The sequence below is a fragment of the Adiantum capillus-veneris genome, chromosome 2 (assembly GCF_014529385.1).
Source record: "Adiantum capillus-veneris isolate H3 chromosome 2, ASM1452938v2, whole genome shotgun sequence".
Taxonomy (NCBI): domain Eukaryota; kingdom Viridiplantae; phylum Streptophyta; class Polypodiopsida; order Polypodiales; family Pteridaceae; genus Adiantum; species Adiantum capillus-veneris.
This window is the reverse complement of record NC_140932.1, coordinates 124261642-124276402: the sequence shown is the minus strand read 5'-3', so window position 1 is coordinate 124276402 and position 14761 is coordinate 124261642. Positions and strand designations below refer to the sequence as shown.

General features: G+C 41.3%; 2 protein-coding genes and 1 pseudogene across 2 annotated transcripts; all 3 read left to right on the top strand.

Moving 5' to 3' along the window:
• Positions 1-2313: 2313 nt before the first annotated feature.
• On the top strand, positions 2314-10726 carry LOC147463536 (uncharacterized). The gene is made up of 4 exons (XM_086496774.1): positions 2314-2329; positions 2395-2528; positions 2606-2642; positions 10611-10726. The coding sequence occupies exons 1-4, from the start codon at positions 2314-2316 to the stop codon at positions 10724-10726; spliced, it is 303 nt and encodes a 100-aa protein (XP_086352900.1).
• Positions 5331-6852, top strand: LOC147463538 (uncharacterized; annotated as a pseudogene).
• On the top strand, positions 6906-9593 carry LOC147463537 (uncharacterized). The gene is made up of 3 exons (XM_086529152.1): positions 6906-7560; positions 8488-8590; positions 9518-9593. The coding sequence occupies exons 1-3, from the start codon at positions 6906-6908 to the stop codon at positions 9591-9593; spliced, it is 834 nt and encodes a 277-aa protein (XP_086385278.1).
• Positions 10727-14761: the final 4035 nt, after the last annotated feature.

Here is a 14761-nt window from a genome sequence, read left to right as displayed (position 1 = left end):
GTTTCAAGATCTCACAAATCACATGTTCTATGTTTGGGAAGGGAATCATCGCACCGTGGCTTGGAGGGAAGCGATAAAAGATAAGTTCTCCACTTCAAAGGAGAAACACTGTCGAGTCCTATGCACCATTATAGATCCCACTAAGGTGCCATAGATTGCCTTGCAAAGCAGTTTACAACAAATGAACTTGTAAATGTTGATGTTTCTTCTATCTTTGCTAACACTTGAATGTGAGTATCAAATGGTTTTTTGGTCTTTCAATGCAGCATGAACACTCATGCTCTTGTTGTCACTCATCTTCGTGATGAGATTGTCAATACGACACATATTTGTACAGCGGACCATGAAATGTACCTAAAGGGTTTTCCAGATAGAGATCAAAAACTTATTGCCGTTGTACGGAAGAAGAATGCCAAAGGTACAGAGCCTCGGTATCCACTTACGTGACGGTACCTTTCAGATTGGTCTATGACGTATGTGTCAGACTAAATGATTTTTACTCTCATTTAAATGCATGATTTCAAATCTTGTTAATGTTTATTTAATTTTAGATTCAAATGACAAAAGAAAAAGAAAAGCGAGTTGCTCTTATCAAACAAAGCTTGTCCGCGGAAGAGCATCAGAAAGAAGAAGAGAGAATTTGTGAGGAGATTACTCACAAATATCAGGATCGAATTGGAAAGGTATGTAGATAACATGAATTCACGGAATTCTCTTGAGAAAAACATGCAAAAATTTACTTAAGTACTTGTCATATGCAATATTAAATTTTTCAGTTGCTTAACATTGTTGATCCCAATCTTGGGCCGGATTGGCTAGCAAGAGTTTTGTCTTTGAAATGGGGTCTTGATAGTTGGGCTACATTGGAGAAGCTGATAGCACTTCAAGATGCCCCTATGCAAAACAAGATTCATTGGGTTTCATTATTGGAAGCAGACAAGATTACAAGGAGTGCATATGGTCTGAAAAAGGGAGATCACGTCTTTCGCATGTAAGTATAGCTAAGATTAAAAATACTAAATATATCATGCCTTTATATAAAAGTCTAACTTTGTCTCCTCTTTTTATTTGGGATTGTAGCTGGCTTCGTAGAGAGGGTTTTTTGGCTCGGGTTTTTCAGAGGGCATTTCAGATTGTGTCAGATCTTTTGGATGTGCTAGGCGGGGTGCCTTTGCAGCATGACTGCACTCTTGCATTCTACTTTGAAGAAATTAAATTTGAGGCAAGGCCCTCTCTATTTCCAATAGAGGTGTCTCTTGGAGTGAAGACTAAGGATATTGATAAGCAGGCATTAAAGAAGGTGGATACATTGAGAATGGCAACACAACGTTTGGCTTTCAGGTGAATCACTAACTGACTTAGATATATAATATTTGTTGTTATTGTTTCGTAGCATTCGTGTCACCTAATTGACCTTTGTAGATTCTTCATGTTCTTGGTTACCAAGAGTGTCTTGCCTACCATGCCCTTTCTGGCTAGACAGTGGACTCAGCTAGCGATACAAGACACAAGCATGTATCCCTCTAGTATGCACACATTGACTCCTTGGGAGATAGATAATTGTCCATGGTGGATAGATATGGAGAAGGGCCATGTTCTTGGAGGTGAAAGAGAGCTACAAGAGATGATATCGAAGGATGCTGCGATGAAGGTTCCTCCAGTAGACATAGTAGAAGAGAGTCATGCAGGTATGTTTGATCATGCTCATATTTACCTATCTAAAAGTTACAGTGCTCTGATTTGAAGTTATCTATTTTAGCAATGTGCAACTCACAAAAGGAAAAGGAGAGGGTTGTGGATCAGATCATTGACGAGGAGGTGGAGCCACCTCCAGGTAAACTACAAAAATATTTGTTAATGCTTTCCTTCCACGTGGTTGATGCATGGCTTATTAAACCTCACTGTAATGTCTCAGTTGCTCCTGGCACGATCGTGGCTCGAAGGAGTATCTCTTTTGTTTATATTATGGAGTCTCCATCTCATTGTCTCTCTAGTTCTATGGATACTCGATGCATGGCTATTGTTGGGGACTACATTGCCATTGTTGCAGACTATAGGGCGGGGATCCATAATCTTGCATGGATCCCTGTACACGAGCATCTCGTGCGGGCACGCTCTGACTCTATCTTGTATACCCACAGTACGAAATTAGTTTCATGGGATACAGATTTGATTTTCTTAGATCTTCCATTTGGTGGGTCCCTCTTAGGCTCCTCTACTTCACCTCGTTGGGACATTTTCACTGAGGATCATGTACGTGATGGCATTCATTTGGCATTCTCGACATTGGTGGATTTTGGATGGCTGTTGATCATGGTTTCTTTGGCAGGTCTATCTTGTTTATAGTCATGCAAAAAATTTATAATATTTGTGGTATTTATTATTGATATTTAGTTAAAATAACAGGAGAGGCCGTTGGCTGGGTGGAGAGATTTTCTCGTGCTTCGGAGATGGTGGTTCATCGACGTATTGTAGTGCTCCATCATGGAGCATATGGTTATGTGGAGAGTTTTGGTGGTCGTATGGAGGTGATACATTTGTTTTTACATCAATATTTGAGCACTTTGTCTTGTTGTTTGCTCTAATCGTGTCTCTTGTTTTGCAGTGTAATTGCTCTATGCTATTTATGATTCACAGAGTGGGTATGCATCCACCTTACTTTGTATCCGAAAGCGTTGCCTTGTTCTCCCGTCTTGGTATGCACTCTGTTGACGGGCGAGCGTCAACAACATGCATTATGCTTCCATTGGTGTGTGTACATATGTGTATGCATATATTTTTTGTATTTACGGGCTCCACAGTGGGTTCCAAGTTGTACATTGATGATTAGATGAGCCTAGATACCTGCAGCATGTTATACATTTTTTGGCCGGCCGCCCATTTTTAAAAGCCCTTGTATATAAGTCAATTCATAAGATGTGAAAGGGCATTCTTAGAGAAGAGAGTGTGAGGGAGTGTGGAGAAGAACAAGAGGAGTGGCTATGGAGCTTGGATCTTCCACATCATATGTAGTAGTCATTGGGATTAATGGAAGCTAAGTTCTCTCTACTTTCTCTTGTCTTTCAAGCTTATGTGTGTTAATGGTGTATGATTAGTGTTAATCTTCTCTTCTCTCTCAAGTTTTCCCTTTTGTTTGAGCATTCTTTCTTCACATGTGTGTTAGATTAGAGCGTGTGTACGTGGGCTGCATACATTTCTCTCATTAGGCTTCTTTGTGTATGCTTAATGTGTGATTAGAGTGTGTGTGTGCTTGAGATTAGAGGAAAGGGATACACCATTGTCTGCATGATTAGAGAGTTAGAGTGTAGATTGAGAGTGTGTGTGCATAGATCTTGCTTCATCGGCTTTCCCTCTTCTCCTCTCTTGCCTTACCCCTCTTCCTAGAGTCCTCATTCCGTCACATTAGGTGCATCCATGCCTCCATGCACTAGCCGGGTTCCGATCACCGGATTGACATTATGTCGGTGGGCTGTGCGTTGTGCTATGACCGCCAACATTGGCGCCGCTGCCGGGGATCGAGCGCCTAAGCTAGAGGATCACCCGTGTGATGGTTTGAGTTTCTAATTTTCATTAGAATTAGGTATTGGTGATGGTGAATGGTTGATTTGTGATGACATTCTGTTAAAAAAGTTGTGTGTAATTTTCATGTTTTCTCTTCATTTTCACTAATTGATGACTAATTTACTACTAATCCGCTAACAATTGGAGTGTTTTACATGTTAATGTGCCTAATTAGAGGCTTGTGCATCACTCTTACGGGTTGAAATTTCATCAATTTTGCATGATTTGAGTGATTAGAAAGTGTGTAATTATGTGTGATTTATGCTAATTTTGATGTCTAATTACTCACTAATCTTGTGTGTTTTTGGTGCTGCACACGAATGAATCTCTAATTGGATATTTTTCCTTCATGATTATGTGTTTGATTTGAAGAAAAAATGATGCTACGCATGATGCTTTGTGCTTGGTGCTTGTAGGTGGAGATGTGGTGAAGCGGTTGCCTACACACACACACACACACACACACACACACACACACACACACACGTGTGTGTGTGTAACCGTCAATTGGAGTGGATAAATCGACGCGATTCTTGTTGTAATGTGAGTGCATTAACCCAATTTACAATTTGAAATTAAAGTGCAGGTTTGAGAATTGATTAGGTGCACTTAATCGGTGCAAATCTATGTGCACTAGTGTATGCCAACGTGAGGGCAAATGTGTACAAATTGGTGCTTGTTTTTTGGCAATTTTGATGCTAATGTGTTTGATGCAAAATCATTGATTGATTGTGGTCATTATGTTGATATGGTTTATGGTTTTTGATTGCCAATTTTGCACCGAAATGCTGCCCAATTTTTGGTAGAATGTGTGTGCATAGATTTGCGATTAGTGCTTGATTATGCTTGTGTGTGCACACTTAATTGGGCTTGTAATTGATTGCAAATTGATGTGAAATTGGATGAATTGCAAAGTTCAGAGTGTGATGATCAATTGTATATGCTCAATTTTGCTTAATTCTATTGCTAATTATGCTAATTTCAAAATTAGGCAAAAAGAGAAGAAAAAATCGACCTAATTTGGATGCAAAATGCATAAAATTTTGATTTTGGGTGTGATTTTGAAGTATTAATTGCAAAAAAAAAAAAAAAAAATCTTCATCAAATTGAGAGCATACGCACTTCACGACCTATTTTTAGCTTTGCATGTGCATACATCTCACTTCTCGGAACAGTGTGTGCATTTACTTAAATTGGGTGTGTATGTGCACTTACTTGATTTAGGGGTGTGCATCATTTAAGAGGGGTGTGTACCATTCTCAATTTGGGTGTGTGTAAAGTGTAGTGCACAAGCAAACAAAGGGAGTGGGGGTCAAGCACATGTACATGCTTGTTTTTAGGTGTGTGGAAAGGGAGTAAAGTCAACAAAAGACAAGGCATGTGAGAAAAGAATCTAAGTGAGAGAGAGAAACAAAGTCAACAAAGATAATAAAAAGAGTGTGAAAGCACAAGAAAACAAAATTTGATTTTCATGAGCGTCCGAATTTAAAAGGCCTTTAAATATATATATATATATATAACAAAAAATTTTCTTTCTTTCTTGGTTTCTCACACATATTCCACACGCATCACACGCCCCACATACTCGACGCTCGCGCGCATGTACACATGATTAGACACATTTAGAGCAGATACGTCCGAGAGTTAGGTTTTGCCAGATTTGAGTCCGATTGTACGCATAAACCTTGATTTAGTGCAGATTTTGATTTTAGTTTACATTCGATGAGTTGACGAGGTTTAGAGGCCTATCACACATCGAGAGCGCACATATGATGGCCATGACCACTTCGTGCTCTGAGTACACATTGCTCACACTTGTAGGCGAGCACAGAGGCCAGCCCTTTTACACGAACACATATGGACATTTCTTTGTCCAGTGCCGCGCCTCCTTTGGCCCCACACAGACCCTTCAGGTGGTGCGAGTCCTTCCAGACGACACTCGGGATGGCACATTTAGAGATGACTATCGCGCCACGTATGTGGTCGACCATTTGATTAGGCTAGAGGAGATAGAGCTAGTACACGCAGATGATTGCCTTGAGTCCTTCGACCATCCCGTGCAGGTTACATTACAGCGGGTAGGTCCTCGAGTGATCTATATAGATAGTGCTCATCGCATATATCGATTAGAGTGTCGCACTTCTAGTAGACGCCTATCCACAGATGTTGTGACACTAGTTGGCGAGCCTAAAGACAGATGCTACATGAGCACCACAGGCATTGAGCTTTACTTATTGACTTGTGGATTGTTGTACAATCCTCGACCGACCCAGCGCCCTACTTCGAGTAGGAGTGCCTTTCCTCCTTTAGACACAGTGCCACCACCCACATCACTCAGGAAACCACCGCCAGGATTCTCCTCACCTAGACTTGATTTTCCGCCAAGCGTTTCGAGCTATCACGAGTCTAGAGCGATGTACACGGCGATTGCTAGCACTTTGTGTACCACTCAGAGTGAGTCACAGATAGAGACCTAGAGCCTTCAAGACACATACTTTAGAGAGTCTCAACCTCGACACCTTGCACCATCTAGAGACCCATGCCAGCCTTTGATGAAACAGATTAGAGAGCATACGAGAGAGTCTATGACGACCACATCACCCCAGTTGAGAGCACCAGAGGTAGGGCCCGGTAGATCACCCATTGTAGATATGAGTGCCCCTAGACCACTGACCCCCACCCTTCAGACACTGTTCGAGACCAGAGAGACTAGGGATAGCATGAGAGATATAGACGGTCAGATCTTGCATATAGTAGGCCGATCTCCACGAGGGGTTGCATATTATGTTGACACTTATGATCACCCCTTTGTGAGGCTAGCCACCCCGCAGCGCATGATGTCTACACCTAGGCAGATTGTGAGAGCCTACCCACAAGCCGATAGAGCAGTTTTTATTGATGAGCTCGGAGAGCAGTATCTCTTGATTGAGACCCTTGATTTTGATGACATTGAGCGAGCACACCCAGATGACAGCCTAGACACACAGACACATCCTAGGCTAGTGGAGCTTCAGAGAGTTGAGCAGACCGTGACCTATCTAGATGAGCTTGGTCGTAGGTATAGACGCCTGACGAGTGGTGGATCCAGAGATCCTTCAACCCGCCTTCTTGCATATTTGATAGGAGATCCACGTGAGCGAGTTTATAGGGATGTCGATCATGCAGTATATGTTTTGACTATAGGTCTACCCTACTCCCCTCGACTTAGACATGATGATTTATGTTTACCTACGACGATCACGCTAGCTCCACAGCTATCGAGAGCTCCGAGTCCTCGAGAGACACCACTAGAGAGATCACCTCCTAGGCTTCTTTTGTCACGTCATATTCTACCACCTTGGGAGATGCCAGATGAGGATGATAGTGTGCCACGAGAGATAGCTCCAGCACCCAGCCTGCCACAGGTAGAGCCCCTGAGACCAGAGCCCAGTCAGAGTATTATTAGGGAGCCTACACCACCTACCACACTTATCCATGAGACTTCCAGCACACAGCGAGAGATCTCACTGAGTCATAGAGTGAGTGACTCCGATGGCTTTGTTATAGATGAGACCAGTCCACAGATTCTAGCTGCCCTTGAGCATCCTTGTTTAGATCTGACGACCTCACAGCGGCCCTTAGAGATAGCTATCGAGCTAGAGCCATCTACAACAGTAGATCCCCCTATGAGAGAAGATGCAGAGCCGACAGCATCGCTATCCCACTCTTTTAGCTTGCATAGCGGTGTCATAGCCAATGAGTCACAGAGAGAGCAAGCACCCCATATAGATGTTGCCCTAGTGCCATCTATGAGTGCCGATTCACAATCAGATCACCCGATTGAGCGGAGACCAGCCACGAGTCGTACTTTTCTAGATCAGGTTCCTAGAGACCACATTACTGACACCACAGAGATAGAGGTTACACCACAGATACATGGACGTACACGGACTAGAGTGACCTCTACCGACACCCTATGTAGGGATACGATAGAGCCTACTACACTTGTTTGGAGACCACGTACACTGGCATCTCAGCCATGTGTAGAGCCTTCTCTAGGCAGAGGCTCTGCGATGATGAGTAGTGCCACTCAGGAGCGACACACGATAGATCGAGCACGTAGCTCTCCACGTAGAGCTTCCAAGACAACCCAACAGGTATTTGTTCCCCGTGACGAGCTACATGCTAGATTTTTACCTTGTGATGACACGATCATATTTCTAAAGAGCCATATGATCGACGACGGACTTTCACATGGTTGGCTCACATCTAGGCGGTCACTTGAGGCACATGTTTACTTTGAGGGACAAAGACATGTTTGGGTACCTAGGCCACGAGCGGTAGCACACCCAGGGCATACAAGATCATACCCTAGAGCGAGATCTCCACGAGCCAGATGTCAAGATATGAGACTACTCCTAGAGAGGTCGGTACCTTCACAGCAGATAGTATGTCCTAGAGCTAGATGCACACGTAGACACGCTAGGAGAGCTCAGACTGACACCCCTATGAGAGCGCGAGCATTGCAGATTTGGCTACCGAAGAGCCTTCCACAGACTATTCGAGTAGAGGCTGATGCCCCCCCTACGCCCATTCCTTGTGATGTTGAGCAGACTTTACATATGGAGCTAGGTGTTAGCCAACCCTTGACTATTAGAGATCGAGCTAAGAGATTGCAGATCATGTTTCATGGTGAGAGCTCTCTCTTGACTCCTAGTTGCACGAGATTTGATATTTGTACACATTGATATGTGCACTAGATTTATGTGCATATACCAGAGGCACTTTTTTCCCTTTTGGGTTTTTTCCCTCTGGATATCCAGTTTTTGACCCTAGCTTAGATGTTTTATTTTATTATTCTGTTACTTTTGTTATTTTATCTTGCTGCTGACATACCTCTTGGAGGTACAATGCTTTTGTTGATCTTTTGATGCAGCACATAGACAGACATTAGCTTGCCCATGGAGATTGGACGACCATGTAGACATGATGTATCTCCAGACACGAGAAGCTTCCATGACATCGACCTCTTCATCGAGCCCATGCACAGGTGTACTCCTTCCTATGCTATATGGTTTTATACATTTATATTTGTTGATTGTGGCTTCTTCTTGGTTTAATTAAGTGCATTCAATTATGTTTTGTTATCTGCCATTAAAGATGTATAAACTTGTCCTTTCTTTAGTTAATTGACTTAGAGTTTAGTTTTATTGATGAGCCTTGAGATTAGGAGGCCGTGACTTTAGGTTAACTCATTTACTTGACTACTAGTCCTAGTTGGTAAAATTATTTGAGTGTTTGAAACCTTAGGAGTGTTTTGAGCATAGAGAGGCTTTCTCACCCAAACAACAAAGAACACTAGTGAAAATACAAAGGAAATGGAAGAAAAACAAAAGTGCCACAAGTGTAAAAGCTTGAGCTGGAAGAGAAATCCTGGCTTGATTTGGTACTTCACGCACATGTATTGCCTATGGTACTAGAGCCCTAGAGGTTCCCAGTGTGGGTGCTTTTCTTTGAGAAGCAAAAAGCCTCGGGTATACAAATAAGCACACGCGTCAAATGATTTTGCAAAATGTGAAAAATAACAAATGAAAAGCAAGAAAAATGAAATGAGAAAGACTTCCATTGAGCTTCAAGTAAAAAAAATTCAAGATTTTGTTTCGAGTTGTGAGAGTTAGTTAGCTAATCTATGACAGACATAATTAGGGAATCTTGCATTGGGATAAATTTACTAACTTAGCTAGTACTAGAGTAAATGTTTTAACCCTTAGTCGTAGCTAACTAATTGATAGACTCATTCATAAGCCCAAAACTCTTGATTAGTTAATTTCAGCAAGTGCAATTTATTTTTCCTTAATGGCAGTGTAACATTTCATAATTCTTTGCATTTACTCATTACTACATGTGCTTTGCCTTTTCCTTATGCCTTATCACCATATATTTGAGCTCGCTACCTCATCCACCTTTCTTTTTGCAGGCACATTCTTTCTCAAGCATCTACCACGACATGGCTTTGTCAGGTACGACAAAGCTTCGGGAGGGGAGAGTGTTGACGGGCGAGTGTCAACGACATGCATTATGCTTCCATTGGTGTGTGTACATATGTGTATGCATATATTTTTTGTATTTACGGGCTCCACAGTGGGTTCCAAGTTGTACATTGATGATTAGATGAGCCTAGATACCTGCAGCATGTTATACATTTTTTGGCCGACCGCCCATTTTTAAAAGCCCTTGTACATAAGTCAATTCACAAGATGTGAAAGGGCATTCTTAGAGAAGAGAGTGTGAGGGAGTGTAGAGAAGAAGAAGAGGAGTGGCTATGGAGCTTGGATCTTCCACATCATATGTAGTAGTCATTGGGATTAATGGAAGCTAAGTTCTCTCTACTTTCTCTTGTCTTTTAAGCTTATGTGTGTTAATGGTGTATGATTAGTGTTAATCTTCTCTTCTCTCTCAAGTTTTCCCTCTTGTTTGAGCATTCTTGCTTCACATGTGTGTTAGATTAGAGTGTGTGTGTGTACGTGGGCTGCATACATTTCTCTCATTAGGCTTCTTTGTGTATGCTAATGTGTGATTAGAGTGTGTGTGCTTGAGATTAGAGCAAAGGGATACACCATTGTCTGCATGATTAGAGAGTTAGAGGGTAGATTGAGAGTGTGTGTGCATAGATCTTGCTTCATCGGCTTTCCCTCTTCTCCTCTCTTGCCTTACCCCTCTTCCTAGAGTCCTCATTCCGTCACATTAGGTGCATCCATGCCTCCATGTACTAGCCGGGTTCCGATCCACCGGATTGACAATATGTCGGTGGGTTGTGCGCTGTGCTATGACCGCCAACACACTCTTCGGATTCTTTTATGGTACATCACCTTCCGGAGCTCTCTAAGGCGAGCCATTGCGAGGAGGACTGCAATGGAGCCATTCTTTCATTGCATGTTTTGTGGAGTTGCTTTGCTGACAAGGAGGTATTTGTTTGGAGCTTGGATGTGGCACAGCCCCTGTACTAGTAGCTTGCTTGGCTTCAGGACGAGCATGTGTTGCAGTCGACATTGATGAGCCACTGATTTCAGGATATGTGTTACCGTTGCTTCGCCCTAGAAAGCGGGGCAGAGAGGAGGCGTCCACCTCTTTAGATATTGATGATGAGAGTGACATGCCATCGTGTGTCAATCTCTTTGACGACTAGTGAGGGCCCCTCTTACTTTTGACATTGACATTGCTCTCATCTTTTTTGTCACTATTTTTGTATTAGCGTTGGTATTTATTGATCATCGATCCTGCCTATATTACTTGTTTGGTGTTTAACTTCACAATCTTTTTTTTAATGGAAGTGCATTGCCAATCTACGCAAAGCAGATGGCTAGAACCATAGTAGCAGATATGCGGTACAATTATTGCATCCATGTTCATCGATGATGAGTGCAAGTCATCATAAGAAAAATAGATTTATAACATTGGTGGATGTTAAAGTTCAAATTCATGTCTTGTTGTGTTCATAAGAATCTCGTTATATCATGATGGAAACTTTTAACAGTTGATGTTCTAATATTTTGGATTGTGGATAAGTAGTATGTACTGTTTTGATGGATTTGGTTAAGGTTTAAAATCCTCATGTGAGGTGCCGTGAAGGCTTATGATTATTTTTGAAATATTGCTTTATGTACAAGGGAAACTATGTCCAATTTTTTTTTAAAGTACTTTGTTTGTTTTGCTTTGTTTTTTGTGAGAGGAGGCATAATGGTTATGGCCATTTTTATTATTTTTTCAAGCGGTGATAATACCACAAATACTGATGTTCTAATATTTTGGATTGTGGATAAGTAGTATGTACTGTTTTGATGGATTTGGTTAAGATTTAAATTCCTCATGTGAGGTGCCGTGAAGGTTTATGGTTATTTTTGAAATAGTGCTTCATATACAAGGGAAACTATGTCCAATTTTTTTAAAAAGTACTATGTTTGTTTTTCTTTGTTTTTCGTGAGAGGAGGCATAATGGTTATGGCCATTTTTATTATTTTTTTGAGCGGTGATAATACCACAACTACAGATGTTCTAATATTTTGGATTGTGGATAAGTAGTATGTACTGTTTTGATGGATTTGGTTAAGGTTTAAAATCCTCATGTGAGGTGCCATGAAGGCTTATGATTATTTTTGAAATATTGCTTCATGTACAAGGGAAACTATGTCCAATTATTTTTTTTAAAGTACTATGTTTGTTTTGCTTTGTTTTTCGTGAGAGGAGGCATAATGATTATGGCCATTTTTATTATTTTTTCGAGCGGTGATAATACCACAACTATAGATGTTCTAATATTCTGGATTATGGCTAGATACTACGTACTCTATTGATGGATTTGGTTAAGATTTAAAATCCTCATGTGAGGTGCCGTGAAGGTTTATGGTTATTTTTGAAATATTGCTTCATATACAAGGGAAACTATGTCTATTTTTTTCAAAAGTACTATATATGTCCTGCATAGTTTTTGGTGAGAAGTGTCATAATGATCATGGCCATTTTTTCTAGATAGATGCCAATACCACAACTATAGATCTTCGCTCGAGTTTTTCTTTGCTCACAAAATCTTGCTCGGGCTATGGTAGGACTCGTATTCATCAAGTTGTTGCTTATGAAGCATTTTTGCACTGTGTGTAGTATCTCTATGAGATTACTTTTGGGTCTACTAATCACCAACAGAGGTCATGACTCGGTTTGGGTGTTTGTGGATTTTTCAAGTTAACCACAATGGTTATCCCGGACATTGTTGATTCCTCAGCAATGTTATATGATATTGTGATTCCCATTTACCAGTCATCTGGGCAGATTGTCTGTAAACCATGGGAGAAACACACCTCAGTACTGTCAGTTATCCAAGGGGATAGGCAGATTACAAAGTGTAATCTTGGGCTAAAAGATATGAAAAGTGCGTACATTAGCACCAAGCACTCCAATTAATAAGCATTTATTGCTCTACTTGGAGTTTACCTACTATCAGTTAATGCATGTTTGCGACTAAGTTTAGTCTCTTCATGTTTAAATCAGGCTCTCAACCTTGAACACTAGTTATGGTGGGGTTGTTTACTGATGAAATTGGAGAACAAGTCAAGGACTTACACTTGGCTGATGAGTTAGGTCAGCAAGTTACTTTCACGGAACATGAAAAGCGGTACTCTTTCAGGTACATCTTTGTCGTGATAACTCATTTAGCAATATGCTCATGTGCATTCTAAATGGAGTCTACACACTAGATGGTTCCAAATGGACAACAATGTGCAAAATCGAGATGTTATTCTTGATTTCATTGAACCTCCTACTGCACTATGTTTTAAGTCAAACAAATAGTTGGATCCATGAAGGATACCACTCTGGAGAACATTAGTGTTCTTATGAAGATCCTACCACTTTTGTTTTTGCGAACGAAAACGCTTCTCCAAGGGGGGAGTAATGACATGCCAAGGGTAGGACTATAGGAGGGCACGGCCTTGGCCAGGGGTCGATGGATACACATGCGGTACATGAGCTATATATAGGAGGGCCAAGGGCCTATATATAGGTATGGTTGGGTGGTTAGTGGCATGTCTATCTCCCTATGTCCTTTCATGCTGCTGAAGTTATAAGTGAAGAATTTGTTTAGTCTATTCAACCTTCCCTTTCTTCATGGTTTCCAGCTCTTCCTTAAGGTTGTCTACTTTTGTACTAGAAATGGATGCCTGAGCTTCCATCATCTAGCCTATAGAATTTACAACCGTGTACTAGCCAAATTGGATAGTTGTGTAATGATTTTTGGATATATCTGATCCATCTCATAGGCCGTCATAGGGAAAGTAAATGGCAGTGTAGCTCTATCAGGCTTCTTCATAACCAGTATCCCTTTGAGTGGTTGCTTCAAAATGTGTTGATTTGACAATCAGCATTTGGGTTTTAAACCACTGCTCGATGCTTGATTCTTCTCTACATCTGACTTGGCATTGGTTTGAGTCCAATCAGTACTGGTATATATGCCAGTCGTCTCCTTAGGCTCATGTTGTGCACTGGTCTGTCTTTGGGTAGTCCACTAGTGGCATAGATGTGCTAACTAGATTTTGTGTCATGGCATGGAATTTCTTTAACAAATTGATCGTCTTTGGATTTTTGTTGAATGACACCATCTCTCCTTGAGTTGATGGCCGCTTCAGACATATTAATATTGTCTCTCTTCCTTTATATGCTTTTGGTGGTTTGGTTGCAATATCTTTTGTCTTTTCACTTTTATCCCTACCAGTATCCTCTATTTTAGTGTCCCTTATTTGCATGAAATGTGGCAACACTTGCTGAGTGATTCTTGCATCAAAAGCTAGCTTGACCGCCTCCACTATGACCTCTAGGCACCATAGCCTCAACAAAGCCTGCTCTCTCTCTCTTGAAAGACGTACTTGGCAATCTTACCTTGTGCAACCACTCCTACTACCTCTGATATCAAAGCTAACAAGGTTTTGGTGTGTTTTGACATGGTATCCATGGTGTCTTGCTGTTTTTTTGACATTTTCCTTCTTCCCATACACGACTTAGGTGAACACGTTTGTGTAAAGGTGGAGTACTTACTTGTAGTGGTGAACGACTTGAAGAAGGAATGCTTAGGTGTCTCTAGTAGAGCCGCATCAACAATTGTCGATGGAGCAGGTGTAGGTGATGAAGAAGTTTGCCGCCGCAAAGATGAAGAAAACTCTACAGGTTGTGATGCAAGTGGCACAAGAGGATGCAAGTAAAGTGAGGATGAGTGCACTCTTCGCATAGTTATACATACATGTACCATGAATGCTCCACTCCTTTCTTGTCTTGGGATTGTATGCACCATTTGTGACATGTCAAACATGCATTGGCTTGCCTTTATTGTTATTACTGAAAAGATTTGCTTTATGATTGTGGCATTCAATTTCCACTGATGATCGTCATAGGGTATTGGTTTTACTGGCTTTGAACAGGCCTGTCTGATTTGACACATGTCTGAATTTGGATTGAGTGTTGTCTGTGACTATTGAAGGAATGAAGTTGCACTGCTCTGATATGAAATAAATCCAAGGATTCATCTTCTGATTCAAATTAGACATCTAATACTAGTTCTACTGGGATTTCCTCTTACCCGGCATAGTATAACTTGATCTTGGCCCCATCCGACAAATCTCTGAGTCTTATTGTACCATTGGAGAACACCAAATCCACTTCATAGGTTCCTGACCAAGCT

What these genes read in the sequence shown, in the direction of transcription:
- LOC147463537 (XM_086529152.1), top strand. Translation starts at nt 6,906, where the DNA reads ATGCCAGATGAGGATGATAGTGTGCCACGAGAGATAGCTCCAGCACCC. An exon ending in TACACTTGTTTGGAGACCAC is followed by an intron (nt 7,561 to 8,487) that starts GTACACTGGCAT and finishes GCACATAGACAG; the next exon opens with ACATTAGCTTGCCCATGGAG. An exon ending in TTCATCGAGCCCATGCACAG is followed by an intron (nt 8,591 to 9,517) that starts GTGTACTCCTTC and finishes TTCTTTTTGCAG; the next exon opens with GCACATTCTTTCTCAAGCAT.
- LOC147463536 (XM_086496774.1), top strand. An exon ending in GTTTTGGTGGTCGTATGGAG is followed by an intron (nt 2,529 to 2,605) that starts GTGATACATTTG and finishes CTTGTTTTGCAG; the next exon opens with TGTAATTGCTCTATGCTATT. An exon ending in ATTTATGATTCACAGAGTGG is followed by an intron (nt 2,643 to 10,610) that starts GTATGCATCCAC and finishes CACTGATTTCAG; the next exon opens with GATATGTGTTACCGTTGCTT.